The sequence below is a fragment of the Xiphias gladius genome, chromosome 6, assembly GCF_016859285.1.
Source record: "Xiphias gladius isolate SHS-SW01 ecotype Sanya breed wild chromosome 6, ASM1685928v1, whole genome shotgun sequence".
Lineage (NCBI taxonomy): Eukaryota > Metazoa > Chordata > Actinopteri > Istiophoriformes > Xiphiidae > Xiphias > Xiphias gladius.
The window spans coordinates 16,421,411-16,436,980 of record NC_053405.1 but is presented as its reverse complement, the minus strand read 5'-3'; the positions used below and the strand labels follow the sequence as shown (position 1 = coordinate 16,436,980).

At 40.5% G+C, this 15,570-nt stretch overlaps 1 protein-coding gene across 2 annotated transcripts; it reads left to right on the top strand.

The window, feature by feature from the left end:
• The first annotated feature begins 3,741 nt into the window (after window positions 1–3,741).
• On the top strand, window positions 3,742–11,631 carry atcaya (ATCAY kinesin light chain interacting caytaxin a). Of its 2 annotated transcripts, none has more exons than XM_040128910.1 (12): window positions 3,742–3,834; window positions 5,981–6,039; window positions 6,138–6,386; window positions 7,141–7,314; window positions 7,560–7,662; window positions 7,958–8,089; window positions 8,308–8,394; window positions 8,809–8,907; window positions 9,152–9,187; window positions 9,428–9,499; window positions 9,634–9,686; window positions 11,542–11,631. In XM_040128910.1, the coding sequence occupies exons 1-11, from the start codon at window positions 3,758–3,760 to the stop codon at window positions 9,665–9,667; spliced, it is 1,122 nt and encodes a 373-aa protein (XP_039984844.1). In that variant the 5' UTR covers window positions 3,742–3,757; the 3' UTR covers window positions 9,668–9,686; window positions 11,542–11,631. The 2 variants fall into 2 exon arrangements, with proteins under 2 accessions (XP_039984844.1, XP_039984843.1); XM_040128909.1 differs by lacking the exon at window positions 3,742–3,834 and adding an exon at window positions 4,720–4,915.
• The last annotated feature ends 3,939 nt before the right edge of the window (window positions 11,632–15,570 follow it).

The following is a 15,570-nucleotide window of genomic DNA, read 5'->3' as shown; positions in this document are numbered from 1 at the left end:
GAAAAGTAATAATCTCAATAGCTGCAAATTAAATTTCTGTCAAAGAACAGATGGATTCAGCTTTAATTTAATACACCTTTGGGTAGTTGAACCTATAATAAAGCATCATATTTCATAGGCTCTTTATATTTTTTGTATGTAAAATCTTTATTTGTCAAGTGACTGAATGACTGAATGTAGTGAAGCAAAAAGTGTATTTCCCCCTGAACTGTCGTGAAGGATAAGTATAAAGTGGCATGAAAAGAAAATGCTCAAGTAAAGTACTAGTGCCTCAAATTTGTACTTAAGTAAAGTACTTGAGTAAATTTGCTTAGTTACATTCCACCACTGTAATGAGTAGGTTAATAACGAATAAACAGCGAGAAAATGTCTTGCTTATGTGTCATTTCAGTTCTGTATGATTTAAAGGAACACTGAAGAGTTTGTAGTAATTAAATGAAAAGGAACGAAGAACAGAAAAAGAAAGAGGGTCATCACTTTTGGTTGGAAAAAACTTCTTTTAATAAAACTGAATGGAAAATCGCATTTAGTTAATTTCTATGAACCTTGTTTAAAAAAAACAAACTAAGAACGTTAAATGCTCGTACTGTCTTAAAACAAAAACAAAAACAAAAAACGCACATTTTAAGCGAAGACGGAAGTTGGTTGGAGCGAATCCTCTCGCTTCGCTTGTATATTCTCCTGCGGTATCTGCTGAATGTCAGTCACGCTTGCGCCGAGGACAGAGACACAATCTAATGTAAACCCAACTACCGGGCAGTTGCTCGGTTGCCAAAATATTTTAGCACAGCTGCCCTGTCAGTGTTACAATAAACTGCCTGCAAAGCGAAATCGTACAGATGGACACTAATGTAAAAAGATAGAAGCACACATTTCAGGACGGACTTGAAAACGAGGTTCAGATAAAAACATTGAGCTATATATAATTACTACCGAAGCTTAAAGGATTATTACTGTCACCAGAAGCACAAAAAGCTTAAATTAGAAAGAAGCCTGTTACGGGGACATGCAGAGTAATTCAGGATACTATGCAGGGAAACTGTAGGGGTGATATGATTGGTTGGGTGCTAGTGAGTAAGGTGCTGAATAATTAATGTGTGTTGGGAGAGTTGGGGTGTAGTGGGTATGTAAGAGACCCTGGTGGGGAAACAGAAAGGGAGGGGAGATGCAACGGATGGAGAGGGATGCTGTTGCCAGGGAACAGCGGCCACATAGAGGACCACTGAAAACAATAGGAGGTTTATCCAGTAGAGTGAAGGGACAAGGAGACCGGTGCTCATTCTTTCCAAGTTGCTGTAGGGATTAATAAGCCGCTTCCAAGGAGGGATCTGGATGCAGACGAGACCCAAAGAAGGGCTTGAAGGAATTTTAAGGTGAGGGGGAAGAGATACTCCAACCACAAGCAGAGAAAAAAAAGGGGGGCCCATGATGCCAGAGCAGATGTAGTCTCATTTAAGGAATTTTATGTCTTGGTGGTGTGGATGTAGGAGCTGAGAGGCAGGCTGTCGGCTCACTCTGCACGGCCAGTCTTTTCCCCAACAAAAAGGTGGCCAGAGGCAGAGGAGGGGTGTGTGTGTGTGTTTGTGTGTGTGTTTGTGGGGGGGGGGGGTCCAGCACAGAGGTGCCCCCTGTCTTCAGACACCTGCTGCTGGCTAGGGGGCTGACATCGAGGACACTGTACGACTGTGTCTGTGCATGATCGTGTGCGTGCATGTGAATGAGTCAAAGACAGAGAGGGCGAGCAGAGATTTCAGACCGACCCGGGGATCAAGACTCTCTCCCCTCAAATCTTTGCATCTGTGACTGAGGAGGAGGGAGGACCTGCAAGCACGGACAAGCGGACAAGAGGTTTTGAGGGGATCTTGCACCGCTCATGTGAGTATAACCACTGACTTAACGTCCTTGCATTTCTAATCTGCTTGTGCTGCTTACCCCTTGCACCGACAGCCCATTAGATGTCCACAAACGAATGAAATCCATCTGTTTTTCCTAACGACTGGTCCGTTTGGGATGAGCTAGAAAGGCTGTGGGACCATTTTACTCTGTGGTGGTAATGTGCCGCACATTGCCTCGAAAATGCATTTTGTAGAAAATTTTTTTTTTTTCTTTGCAGCGTTTTCATGTAAAATGATTGGGTTGACAGGGGACGATACTTGTACAGAAACAGGGTCTTTAAATGACATGTAATGGGTTATTGACCCACATATAAATACAGTCCATATGTTCTAGTATTTTACATATTGTTCATGTCGTTGTCCTAAGGCAATGATCAATTTGTCCACACAGCAGTTTTGTAGAAATCTTCACTGGTTAATGGAAATATTATCATTTACAAATTTACAATTTCATGATTTTTCTAGTTGTCACAATGTCCGAGCCTATTAACATGGTGTGAAGAAGAGATCTCATCGTCTTTGAGAAATAACTGATAATGATTTGGTCTCTTTTCATCATGCAACACTCACTACCAATTTGTTTTTTCCCAGTTTTGTCACATTTGATAATAGGTGACTTTGCCCTGCTACAAACAACAGTGTCTGGTGCGATAGTCGATTTGACTACATGCTGCGATCCGTTGTGTTTGTTTTGCTCCTTAGGTTTAACATTAGACCTGTGGAAATTAATTATTTACTCTGTGTGAGACATGGCTGTCCTCCAGTTTGTACTCGGCCACGAGTGTCGCTGCCGAAATCACCAAAACCGCTCCACTTCTTCCAGTAATTATATCATAGGAATCCATTGCATGTTGCATTGTTTCTCACCGTCATTGTCACTATGCACAGCTGACAAGGTTGTCATAATCACACTCAGTTGGTTGCACCACATTTTCCCGTCACGGTATTTTGTGGCTATGAAGCCAATGCACTCCCTTCTTTCTAACCTCTAGCACAGACTAGGAATCCTCTGTCACTCAGCAGAACCTGCTCAGACACTGTGGATTTCATACATAAGTGGAGAACTACAAAGACAACAGGACTTTAGGTCCAATTAAACAGCCACTTTGTTCCTCTCATGCAAGTCATCGGAAAAAGCAGACCTGTGGTAGTGTAATTAATGTGTCTCTATTGTATTGTGATAATGCATCTGGATTTCAGCATTAAATCCTGTAATTTAGAGGAGAGGCATGCATCCTAGCAACGCTATCGGTTATGCGGTCAGTTTGTAGTCACTGCATTGTCCCAAGCATCCATCCCTGTGTGAATTCTCTTCAAACTCTCAAACACAAATGAATGGATATTAGGTCTGAAGTGAAGTTTTTCTATTAATACTATTGGTGACATAAGGCCTCAGTGTGAGTAGAGATCGAAAAAGGCAGCAGTCACATCAGTAAAGTGGGATTAAGGAGCAGCGAGGGAGGATTAGGTCTGAAAGTCGTCCTCCACGCTGGCCTCTTGAATTCCATTCAGGAGCAAATTCATATGTAATATTTGAGAATGGGCTCTGTCTGAGTAAGTCACATGCCTCTCACATGTGCTCCTGTGGGCAGGGGGATAAAAACCATGTGACCAACAGCAGTTTCAGCCCCTGAATTATAATGAAAGAGAGTAAATTATTCGGGCAAAAATCCTCCTACAATGCTGACTTTTTCCTTTTGGCATTTAAGTCAAACACGTGTCCCCTGCGGTGCACGCATTGAGCTCGCTGTCTAGTTAGTACGCTCATTTCACCTGACAGTTGTCCTCTGTTGTTGTAAATGGTGTTCATTAATAAATATTCCCTGTTCGCACCTGCAGGCCCCTGCTCTCCTCTCTGAGGGATGGGCACCACAGAGGCAACTCTACGAATGGAGAACATGGAAGTGAAAGACGAGTGGCAGGATGAAGACTTCCCCAGGTGGGATCCTTTTACTTTCTGTTGGTCTTCATCTATTCTGTCCTATTAATGTGTATTATCTCCTAAAGCTGTGGGTATTCCTATAGCTATACGTCATATTCTTGTGAGTGTGTGTTTATATGAGTGTACAGTACATTTTTAGTTTATAGATGAATATCTCATTATTTAGGATTAATTATGCAATTAATTTCTGATTGATTGCTAATGAACTTGTTGGGCCAGCTGCATCATATTACTTTCAGTTCAAATGACTTTATGTGTACGTAGAAGCAGTGATATATATGTTAATCTGTATTTTCGTAATATGGACACTTCTGTATTTTATAAAAACTTGATAGCCTTATCCCTTTTATGTTCTGCTTTCCAAGCATCAATGGAGCTATTTATGTAAATTGAAGCTGAAGGTTTTAATAACTATTGTCTCGATGTGAAATGATTTGTACAGCGAGGTTGGAACACAGTGTGACGTTTAACTTCACGTTCACAGAGAGAGGCTCTGGAATAAGACAGCAGATCGACGATCTGCCACAGCAGGAGAAGAAACAGAGAAAGATAAATGAAGGAAACATAAAAAGTTATTCTCAGTCCACCATTAAGAGGGCTACAGCAGGGTTTAGAAAGTGTAAGAGAAGAATTTGATGTTCAGAGGTGTAAATGCAAAGCTTGATGGGCAGAAAAAGAGCCGAATCGAAGTGTGATGAGTTAGCGCCAGGCTACCGCCTCCCTCCTCCTCCTCCCTCCTCCCTCCTCCGTCAGATGGGGAGGCAGGAAGCCAGGGAGCAGGTGCAGCGTCTGTCTGTAAATGGTCTCAGGCTACGTCATGTGACGCAACAGCAGTCAACAACACAGCATCGCCAGGAAAATGGTGGCAGGTTTTGGTTAAAGACAGACAGAGACGGAGGAATAGCCAGCAGCAAATGGATTATTTATCTAGCCTCTGAGAGATGCTCTGCTCTAGAATGTCTCTTATCAGCTGAGGAGACAGGGAATGATTATGCAAACCAAATATAAAAGTAAAGGAGGTTAAAGAGCTACTTTGAATCGGCTTTGACAAAAGCAGCCCCTGCACTCTCTCCAGAAGGTAAGCGTCATCGGTTCACTCTGATATTGATGTTTGTAGCTGAAGGACAATGCAGCCATAAACAGGAACAAAGGAGATTGTCCTGCTTTTGTTAAAAAAAGAAATCCCCATCAGTCTGTTATGTTTATGGAAAGGGCTTCATTTCTGACAAAGCAAGCGTTGGACCTCTAATCACTGCAGGGGTCCCCAGGGAATCGATTAAGACCGTTTTCTGGGCTAAAGCCAGTGTTGTTCGCTCAGGAGGGGCTCACACTGTCACACACTGTCCTCCTGCAGATGGGTGGATGAGGCACATTAATGCAGTTAAAACCCCCTCTGCTGGAAAACGCTGCGCCGTAGCCCTCTGCATCTTTTTGCTTTTTCAAGCATTTAGCTGTGCCGCTCTAGTCTCAGCTCCTTTGGTCCCATTCGGTGTTGTTGCTGACGGGCACAAAACCACACATGCACGTGTGAGCACATCTGCCATAATGTGCATAGTTTGCTTACTTACAAATAAAGACAGGTGAGCACACAAACACACACACGCGAGTATGTGCGGAGCAAGATTTTGACCACCGGGTCCCCTCCTCCTTCTGTGCAAGGTGTCAACAGTAAATAACAAGCAGTAAAGGGAAACAGAGCTGCACAACTTTGTCTGTATGCAGAGACACAGAGAGGGGTTCTTCTCCCCTCTCCCCTCTCTTCCACTCATTCCCTGTCTTTTATTCCTCCCCCTTTCTCCTCTATTTATCCCCCCCTTCCTCTCTGCTCTGCCTCACCTCCTGCCTGGCAACCCTGTGATCTTCATCTCTCCCCAGAGAGACATTAATTACCATCTTGCTCCTCTTCTACGTGCTGCTCTTTTCAGTGCTCAGCCAGATTGGTGACAACACCCAATGCCCTGACTGATCCGTTGTACGCCAGCCTAATCACGATGTGACGTTTTATTGTGAGGCCAAAGTTACAGACTATCGCATGGCGAAGAACAGTGATGAAATGAATCATATTTGTCAAAAGTTAAGGTTGCTTTTATTTTAGGGCCCAGTAAGTGGTTCTGGTTGCTTATCTTTGTGTTTTTCCCTCCAGACCTCTTCCAGAGTACGGAGACATGGATCCCTCCTGTGGTCTCACAGACGACAGAGCCTGTAAGTAACATTGAGGACTGGACAATCACTGATTGGAAGCCCTGCTTCGTGATTTCAGTTACAGTCTCTCCTCTCCTCTTCTGGTCTCGCTACCGTAGCTCCCCCTAACTCGCTGAATGTGAGCCCACCTGGAGGAGGTGGCGGCGTGTCCTCATCCCACCGTAAACGCCGTACGCTGCTTGCCCCGGAGATGAACCTGTCCCTGGATCAGAGTGAGGGTTCCCTGCTGTCAGATGACTTCCTGGACACACCGGACGACCTGGACATTAATGTCGATGACATCGATACTCCAGACGAGACAGACTCACTGGAGTTTATCACCAATGGCAACGAACTGGAGTGGGAAGGTCAGGGGTTGAAATACACATGAAAGCCTGCTTACTGTCCACTGTTTTAACCTATTTTATTTTATATTATAACACTGACCTTCAACTTCCAAAACTACCTTTAAGATTATGTTTTTTGTGAAATCTGAAACCTAAAATTAACTTTATTAACTGTATCTGAATCTTCATGTAACATCTTCTGTAATATCAATGGGTTTATCTACTGAGGCTTGCAGAATCAGTAGCATATCATATTTTTTTTTAAATGCATTTTATTTTCCAGTTCTAACATGTTTTATCTGTTTTATTTGTTTATTCCACTTTTTTTAAAAATCTTGTTTTATTGTTGGCATTTTATTCTATTTTGTTTTCATTTTATTCTATTTATTTTTTCATGTAAAACACGATGTAGCTTGAAAAAAAAAAAGGCATAGTTTTGTTAGATTTGTGTATGATGAGCCCAAAAATGCCATTTTCTGTGTACAACCAATACCCCACTTTGCTATTACAATCTGAAAGCTGTATGCACAACTGAAGAGTTGGGATAAAACTATGTTCAACCCAAAACTAGTTCAAAATTTCACCATAAATTTGAGTCCTAATCTTAAATTAATGTTAATCTTAATCCAGACTAAAGGTAATCCACCTAATCTAATAGGAATTTATGGAATTTAATAGACAATGTATTTTACTCTTCACTGGAACCAACACTGTGCAGCACAGTACATCTTTGACCAAAGAATCAAGAACAGACTCTGGCTTTATGTCTACTCAGATGACACACCGGTGGCCTCAGCCAAGGCAGGTCCCGCTGCCGGTTCAGGAGAAGTGGATGAAGACGGGAACTCCAACAACGGACGCCTCTGGAGAACAGTGATCATCGGAGAACAGGAGCATCGCATTGACATGCAGGTCATCAGGCCTTACCTCCGGGTCATCACACACGGAGGTCAGTGAAAGGGCAGAAATCAATCTGATAGCTCAAGGAGGGCTCTGGTTTCTAGTAATATGTGTGTTAAGTGGAGTAAAACGCTCAACTTTTAAAACCTTAAGATGAGATGAAAACCTTAAAGGTCAACACCAGTGAGACCAGTTTTCACGTAAAAGACATATGTCACCGTTAAGACACCATACGTCAGCTAACGGTTGCTGTTGAAACACTCTTCATGATTTACTGAATCTCTCTCTCGTCAGGTTATTATGGAGAAGGTCTCAATGCCATCATTGTGTTCTCTGCCTGTTACCTGCCTGACAGCAGCTGCCCAGACTATCACTACATCATGGAAAACCTCTTCCTGTGAGTTTGACATGACTGACTTTTATTTTTCAAATACAGGGTTTGGATGGATGGATCACTGAAGGGCCTAGTGAGTACAGGCTCCCAAATCAGAAATGACTGACTTAGGATCACCTTGTTGGAAATACAGAGGGCTTGGAAAACCCTTTTTTTTTTTTGTTCCCAATCCTTCAACATGTCTGCGCCCATGGGCTCATAAATGTCTTAAAATCCTGTCATGATGCTGTACCCTTACATACAACTGCTTTGAAGTCAGTGTTTCCTGGAACGAAAACCTAGCTCCTCTCTCCTCCAGGTATGTGGTGAGCAGTCTAGAGATGCTCGTTGCTGAAGATTACCTGATCATCTACATGAACGGAGCCACTCCTCGGAGTAAGATGCCTGGGATCAGCTGGCTCAAGAAGTGTTACCAGATGATTGACAGAAGGTGAGAAAAAGAGAAAACGACAGAAAAAACTGCTCTGTCATGTATCCTGTGTATAAAACAATTCTTAATACTTACACTAAAAAAAAAAATCACTTCTCTGAACTGGAATATAATTAAAATTACCCTGCTATGATGTATATATGTTCATTTTAAACTTGTGAACAGTGAGCAAACTCTCCGCCGGCTGAATGGTACTGTTATTTGTTTTGTGTTGGCAGACTGAGGAAGAACCTGAAGTCTCTGGTCATCGCTCATCCCTCCTGGTTCATACGCACTGTTCTGGCTATATCCAGGCCCTTTATCAGGTGATACCCACAGAAACCAACAGCTGAATGGTTATGTTTCATAGTGGGAAATCCACGAAACCTTGTGCACAGGTTAATGCACTTTTTGTAGTACTAATCACAGTGAGCTGATGAAGGCAGGACCAGGTTTTTAAATATCCTTGCCATTCATACAGTAATTAAGGTACTTTCATTTTGGCAGTGACACAGAGTGCCCTGGACCTTGCTGACTGAATATTATTCCATGTTTGTAAAGACGTTTCATGTGTTGGCTTATTTGTACTCAGCTGCTCATTAAATCCAAAGAGCATATGTGAAACTTTTATTTTTCAGCAACAACAAAAAAAAAAAAAAAAAATGCAGCCATGACATCAATAATGCAATCACTAACCTCTAACTGTGCTTGTGTTGTTGTTGTCTCATGACCATCCGCAGTGTGAAGTTCATGAATAAGATCCAGTATGTCCACAGTCTGGATGAACTGGCAGAGATCGTCCCCATGGAGCACGTCCACGTCCCGGAGTGTGTGGTGCAGTAAGTATCCCTGACCTCTAGATGGAGAAAATGAGCTGCAGGAGGGAATCTCAACCTGCAGGCAGCAGTTTCTCCTGCTGTATTTCTTCCTGGAAACTGATTATTCATGTAAATGTAGCGTAGGAAGTCTACTGTGATCTTGCATAAGTATAAAATAAGATTATTACTCTAGTTTCCAGAAAAGAGCTTAGATGGCAGGATTTACTTTGTGAATTGGGGATATTACAGTGTTACTCATTTTCAGATTTGACGAGGAGAGGATTAAAGCCCGGAGGGAAAGGTAAAATATATCAATCATTTTGATAATATTATTCCCTTACACATACATTTCACTTATACAGAATTGCACTCAAAATGAACTGCGGCTAAAGCGCTCAACCTAAATGAACTGGCTACAAAAGAGTGTCTTTAGATTTTCCACCAAATGGGCATCAGCCCAATTGCCTACCGTAACTGTGTTTTTTGCGTGTGTGTGTGTGTGTGTGTGTGTGTGTGTGTGTGTGTGTGTGTGTGTGTGTAGGATGGAGCATGAGCAGAGACAGCAGGAGCAGCAGCAATCAGTCCCACAGGACCCAGTTAAAAAGTCTGAGAGGTACCGGCCCTGGTCATAATTTCCCATTTGATGTTTAACTAGTTGAGACATTCATCAGTTTTTGGTACGCTGTCATCCTTCCAACTTTTTATAAAGTTCTCAGTGCATTTTTTTTTCCCCCTTCTCATTTCCAGGCCAAAGTCAGTGATTGTAGATCAAGGGTTATGAGAAGGGCAGCGCTTTGCAGGTGAGGATAATATACTACACTTCTGTATTTCTTGTATTAGCCACAAGGTGGCCCTGTGCTTTGAAATTGATCCAGCACATTGCAGATGACATTTCCACCTAAACAGTGAGTAATTACACATTTCACTGTATTGTTTTTATATATTTCCATACATGGATCGGATTAAGATCAGAGTCACATATTTCAGGACCCATCCTTTGCTGTTGACATGCAAGTTCTATGTTAAACTAGATCATATTAATTACATGCATTTTTAAGCTTTCAGGTATTTATCTATTTTGAAATAGGGTAACTTTGTGAATTTCCCTAAAACAGAAGCATTTAAACCGAATATTCAATGCTACTTCAGATTTTAGCCGTGGAGGGTTGTGGAAAGGAGAGGCAGACAGGGTGGATGTGGGGGTGAAGGATTTTTGGTTGTTTGTGCAAGGTATGAATTGGTACCCTTCATTGTCATTCAGATTTAAATAGGCCAGTTGATAGTCCTCCATTGTCAGGAAGCTGGTACTGTTTTGCACACCTTTACATAGTGATGCTCGGTCGTCAGAGGAACTTGCTTTTTAGCTTGTTAGAGTAGCTTCTTTTGAATGCCCTTTTCTTCTCCTCAGAGTGCACCATCTGCCTGATTATACAAGGTTGTGTCCAGTTAGTGGAGGACCGTTTTCAGCAATGAACAATGGTTTCTTAAAATAATCTCATTCCACACTGTGCGACAGGATTACATATATATTCTTTGTCAGCTTGTACCAACTCCAGCCAGAGTATATCCTATATGCAATTTACACCGAGGGAAATATTTAAGCTTAGACTGGTGCTTTGCATCATTTTATACCCATTTCCCCAAAATTCAGCCTGACATTACTGGTACTGTATCTTTTGAAACTTTGGTACCTCTGCAAGAATCCAAACTTAAGTTCTGCTGTTTTTAACGAGTGTTTTGCAGCACAACTTGAGCTTATAGTAGATTTAACACATAGTACACACCCTTGAGGGAATAGAAATGTTCTGACGAAAGCTGATGTAAGATAACATTATACTATAAACTTTGCCTATCGGGTCCAAAACAAAGGCTGCATGACGTGAATGACATTTTCATAGCCTAAACTTCAACCATAAATAAGGCATATCCACATCACCCTACAGAGCCCGAGTGTTAAAGAGCTGGCACAAACTAGCTGGCTCAAGGATACATACAGCAAAATGCCAGAGCTGTCTAGCTGTCTGTCTTGTCCCACCGATAGAGGTCATAAGACTGAAGTGCCAATGATAATAATACATTGGTTTAAAAGAGTAAACAGTGTACAGGTCATTCTTGGCCGTACGGTATAAAAAGACAAGAGGTTGACTCTTTCACTAGAGGGTATATGGTGCCTTCACTTAACTTCAGAGTTAAACTGAGAATGGAGCCATTTTTGCATTAGGATCAACAGGTTGACTTTTTATCTGTTAATTACACCTTCAGGGAAAATCAGGCCGGTCGTCACTTCAAAAAATTCAGAGTTTGTTTACAACATCTGATTGTCTTTAAAAACGCAGACTTTTAAATTTTTTTGTAAATATATAGGAAACACACACAAAGTGATTTTCAGTAATACTGTGGTTTTTATTCAAAATGATCGTGTTACTGAAGACAGTTGTGTTCAAGTTTGCCTCATTCTGTACAATAAAGGGATCGGGCTGAGACAAAGTCCCATGTACATACTGTATTTCTTGGAATTATCTGTTTGAATTTGATCATGGTAATTGTTTCTAATGTATTTATTTCACCTTAACCCTAAGAGCAAGTGCTTTTTTTAAAAAGAAATTAACCTATTTTGCTATCGTCATCCACAAACTTTTCCCTCTCTTCATTCAGGGTGTGACAGAAGTGTGGAGCATGAAACCTTTGATTTATACCCATAAGAAGCAGGCGTCCACCAAGTCTGTAAATGCTTCCCTGTTTTATCAACATCCAGCTGAAGATTTGTGCCATCATTTTCCAATTAAAATGGTGAATGTTCCATCTCTATTCCCTCTGTCTGAAACCCCCTTTTTCTTTCTCCCAGAGAGGTTTATGTCGCAGCTTGAAAATGTATGAAGGAAAATGCTGCTCTGTTGGGCTTAACTAGTGCGCAAGAACTGTTCCTTAAAGGAAACTGTTGCCGAGTTCAAGAATTCATTACCATGCTGTGGGTTATGACCTTATGGGTTGCTCCTTTTGAAAAGAAATTCTCTCTCTAAAATGTAACACAAAATTAACCTAAACAGTAGAAAGAAAGACAAGACATACAGTTGACAGATTGCAGGCGCATCTCTGGCCTTCTAAAATTCTGCAGCTTGTTAATAACGGAGTAAATCAGCTGGACTACCTGTAAAATGCAGATGTGTTAGCCTGAAATCCAGGGTGTTTTTAGGAGTTCCTTGGATTGGAACATTTTCACCTGACAAGAGGGATGTGTGCATATATTGGGACAGGTCTTTTAATGACCAGAGATGTTAGACAGCGACGTCCATGAGGTAACAAATGCTGAGCTTGTGTCCGTGTGAGATCACGTTCATGCTGGTTTGTGTCAATATAATGTGTATTTAGTAACAACTGTATTCCAGTCAGATCAGATGCCTTCATCTTTATTTTTTTCCTCATAACTGCTGTATCATAAGGCCTTTTCAAACTCTCTCTTATGCTGTACTGACATTTTGAAAACGTTCAAATGTACTAACATTCACTGACATAGGGATCATTTGATAGTGTTCTTTCTGATCCTACCTGCTCTGTGATAGATTCCTCTGTGCCCTTCCATCTGTACTGTACCTTGTGTTATGATGTGCCTCAGTCTTCTTGTGTGTAAAAAGAGGAGACATAATTTCCATTTGCCGAAAAAACCCATGTGTGAATATCTATAAGAATCATATGAGTTGTAAAATATTTGTACATGGACAAGCGATATCTGTCTATTTTATGTCATATCAATGTGGCCACATAAACAGATTTCATACATTACTCTGACGTGCTATTTGATAGATTAGTATCACATATTAAGTATCTATTCTGTATATGAAAAATACTAACCCACAAAATACAAAACCAAAGAATAATGTATGAAATCTGTATGAAAGTTACTACAATCAAGACAAAATAGACAAATATTGTACATATTGTTGTATTACAGAGTTTCTAAAATGTACATTTTAAAATGAATGTGTTGAAATAATTTAAAATAAACTACAGTGAGCTGACAGTGAGCAGGATTTCAACATTTTCCCATACACCTGTATACCAGGTGTGCATTAGACAACTCTAAGTTTAAAGTGTACATTTTAATTAAATTCTTACAGATCATTTTCGTATGGGAAAATTTTGTTGATTGTGGAAACGCGTTCTTACCGCTGCCTATATAAGATATTAAGCGGCCTCTAAAAAGAGGGTCACAATTAAGAAATTTAGATCTTAATACAGATGGCTTAATAGCTTGGGCCAAGTCTTATTTTCTCATTTATATTTGTTTGTTTGCATGCACGATGCGTTTTGGATCAGATATTTTCTGGGTATTCCTTGATTTTTTTCTCGTCTTCCATTTGTTCACTAAGTCGGTCAACGTATTATAGCGGGAGAGCAGAGCGGTAAGAGATTTTATTTTTGTAAAGAACTGCATACTTGTATTGCCTGTATACCGTTGATCTTGTTTTGCATTGCTGGATTGTCGCATAACTTTTGAAGAATAGACTGTGATAGATTTATGTTTAGGAGGTGATGAGTCCTCTTAAAATCTACATTACGTTGTTGTAAAGGAGCGTGACTGATGTCATGCAGTTGTATAGCTGTTACTGTGGCAGGGACATGCTTAATATGCATCTTTGGTAAAGAAAACAGGACTCATCTGAATTCTGATTCTCCTCTTGTTCTGTAGCCTTTCTGGTGCGGGAATGTTAGAGAAAAGGTGCAACTTTTCACTACTTTTCAGTCCTTTTAGGGTATTATGACAGCAGTAAACCCAACCTGAGCAATTACATCAAATATTTATCATCTATTGCTCGAGCAGTCCCAGCACAGCAACCACATCTGGTCATTGTTTTATAGGAAGGCTCCTCTGTTTGTAGTTTGTTGGCTGAACTGAGTGCCTATTTTTGAACCGAATGTTTCAAAGGAATCCGTAATAAATAAAGGAAATTAAAGTGTAGCCATTCAATATTTAGTTATTAGGATTTATAGGTTCTGTATGTCAAGTTGCACCCAATATCATAAGCGAGAGTTGCATATGAGTTGATGTGACCTTTCCAAAATCAAAATGTTCATTTTGACTATAAAAGCACAATATCGAGATTATTATATAGTCTTTGTCTACCATTTGTCTGCTGTAAAATGTTTGCTCAGATTCGAATGGGAAAGATGATCTATCATTCATGGTTCTGAAGTTCTTTCTAGATTGCCATGTTTGTTTCTGCCTTGTAAATATAACTGAATAAATTTTTCCTCCCAAATTCTGTTGTTTGTTTTCGTACTTTCTGTTAACTCACATGGAGAGATTTTTTTCTGATCTTTACGTGCAGAATTTGGCCTGGAAAACCTGCCTTCACAAACTTACACTTATGGCTTTTGTCCATTGTAGTCCGTTGTATGTTATGGAAATTGAATTGATGTAGCCCAGAGTGTGATAATACATCCACCAATAAAACCAAATACATATTTTACTCTGCAGGATGTTTCAAGATATCTGCTTAAATCCAAGTTTAAGTTCAGATTTTATCCTTGGACCTCGGCACATCTTCTGACCTGCTGATGGTCCTGAGATGGTGGTAGCTGGGTGAGGGCTTTTTCATAGAACGATTTGTAAAAAAAAAGGCAGGCTCGCCATTTTCTATTATTTAAATGTCCTAGATGTGTAATTCTTTCAAACCTAATGAGGAGTGAACTCGAGGAAGCCACAACTTTTTAATTATGTACAAGCGAACGAAAAAAGTTAAACGATCTGGTGTTCCAGATGATGTTGTGAAAATAATGATTTTTGGTAAATTGAGAGCCTCATATTCAGTTTTCACCTGGGTGTCTAAATAGGCAGCTGTTTGTCATAGTAACTCAAAAGGCGTTATCACATCAGAGTTGTGTTTACAGCTTGTCTCTGTTGCCCCAAAGCATTTGTCACAGGTTTAAGAGCCAGTTAGGTTTTCTGTTGTAAAGCATTGCAACGGAAAACCTGGTGTGTTATTTTGCTGCTTCTTTTTTATTCTCGCATTGTAATTTTACCCTGTAAATACATCAATTGCCCAGGGTGTTGTGTTTGTTCTTTGCAAACTGACAGTAAGGATATACCGTATAAGCATATGATGGAGATCTACAGTATAGGATATGATAACATGGAGTAAACGGGCACAGGATGGGCTCTCATAGGTCTGAATAGACCTTTTCCATTGCCCACATTTTGACTTGTCAGACACAGGTGTGACTAAAAAACAATAACTGCAGGAGCAAAGACATTGTCAATGTTATTAGTTCCACCTGTGCTTTTCTTTTTATTACATGTCAAAATGTCTGCAAAGAAAAACCTTTTGCTGCTTCATTTGGGAACAATAAAGAAAAAAGACTTATTCAGACAGCAAAATGACGTGAAGTACAAGATGTCAAGTTAACGTTATTTATGTAGCCCAAAAAACAAAACACTGCTTCAAAGGGCTATAGAGTCTGTATAAGCACGGGACACCCTTTATTCTTAGACTGGGATGGGCAGACTTTTGGAGGAAATGAAAAGCTGTTAATGCTCATCCAGCTAACATGAGAGTCACATTCAAAATATGGAGATGAGTGTCCCGGTCTTGTGTTTTCTGTCAACATGGCAGTTGAGTCTCGTGCCTTTTCTTAAACTTATTTCTTATTTAACACAGTCATCAACATTAACATTCCCTGACAAAA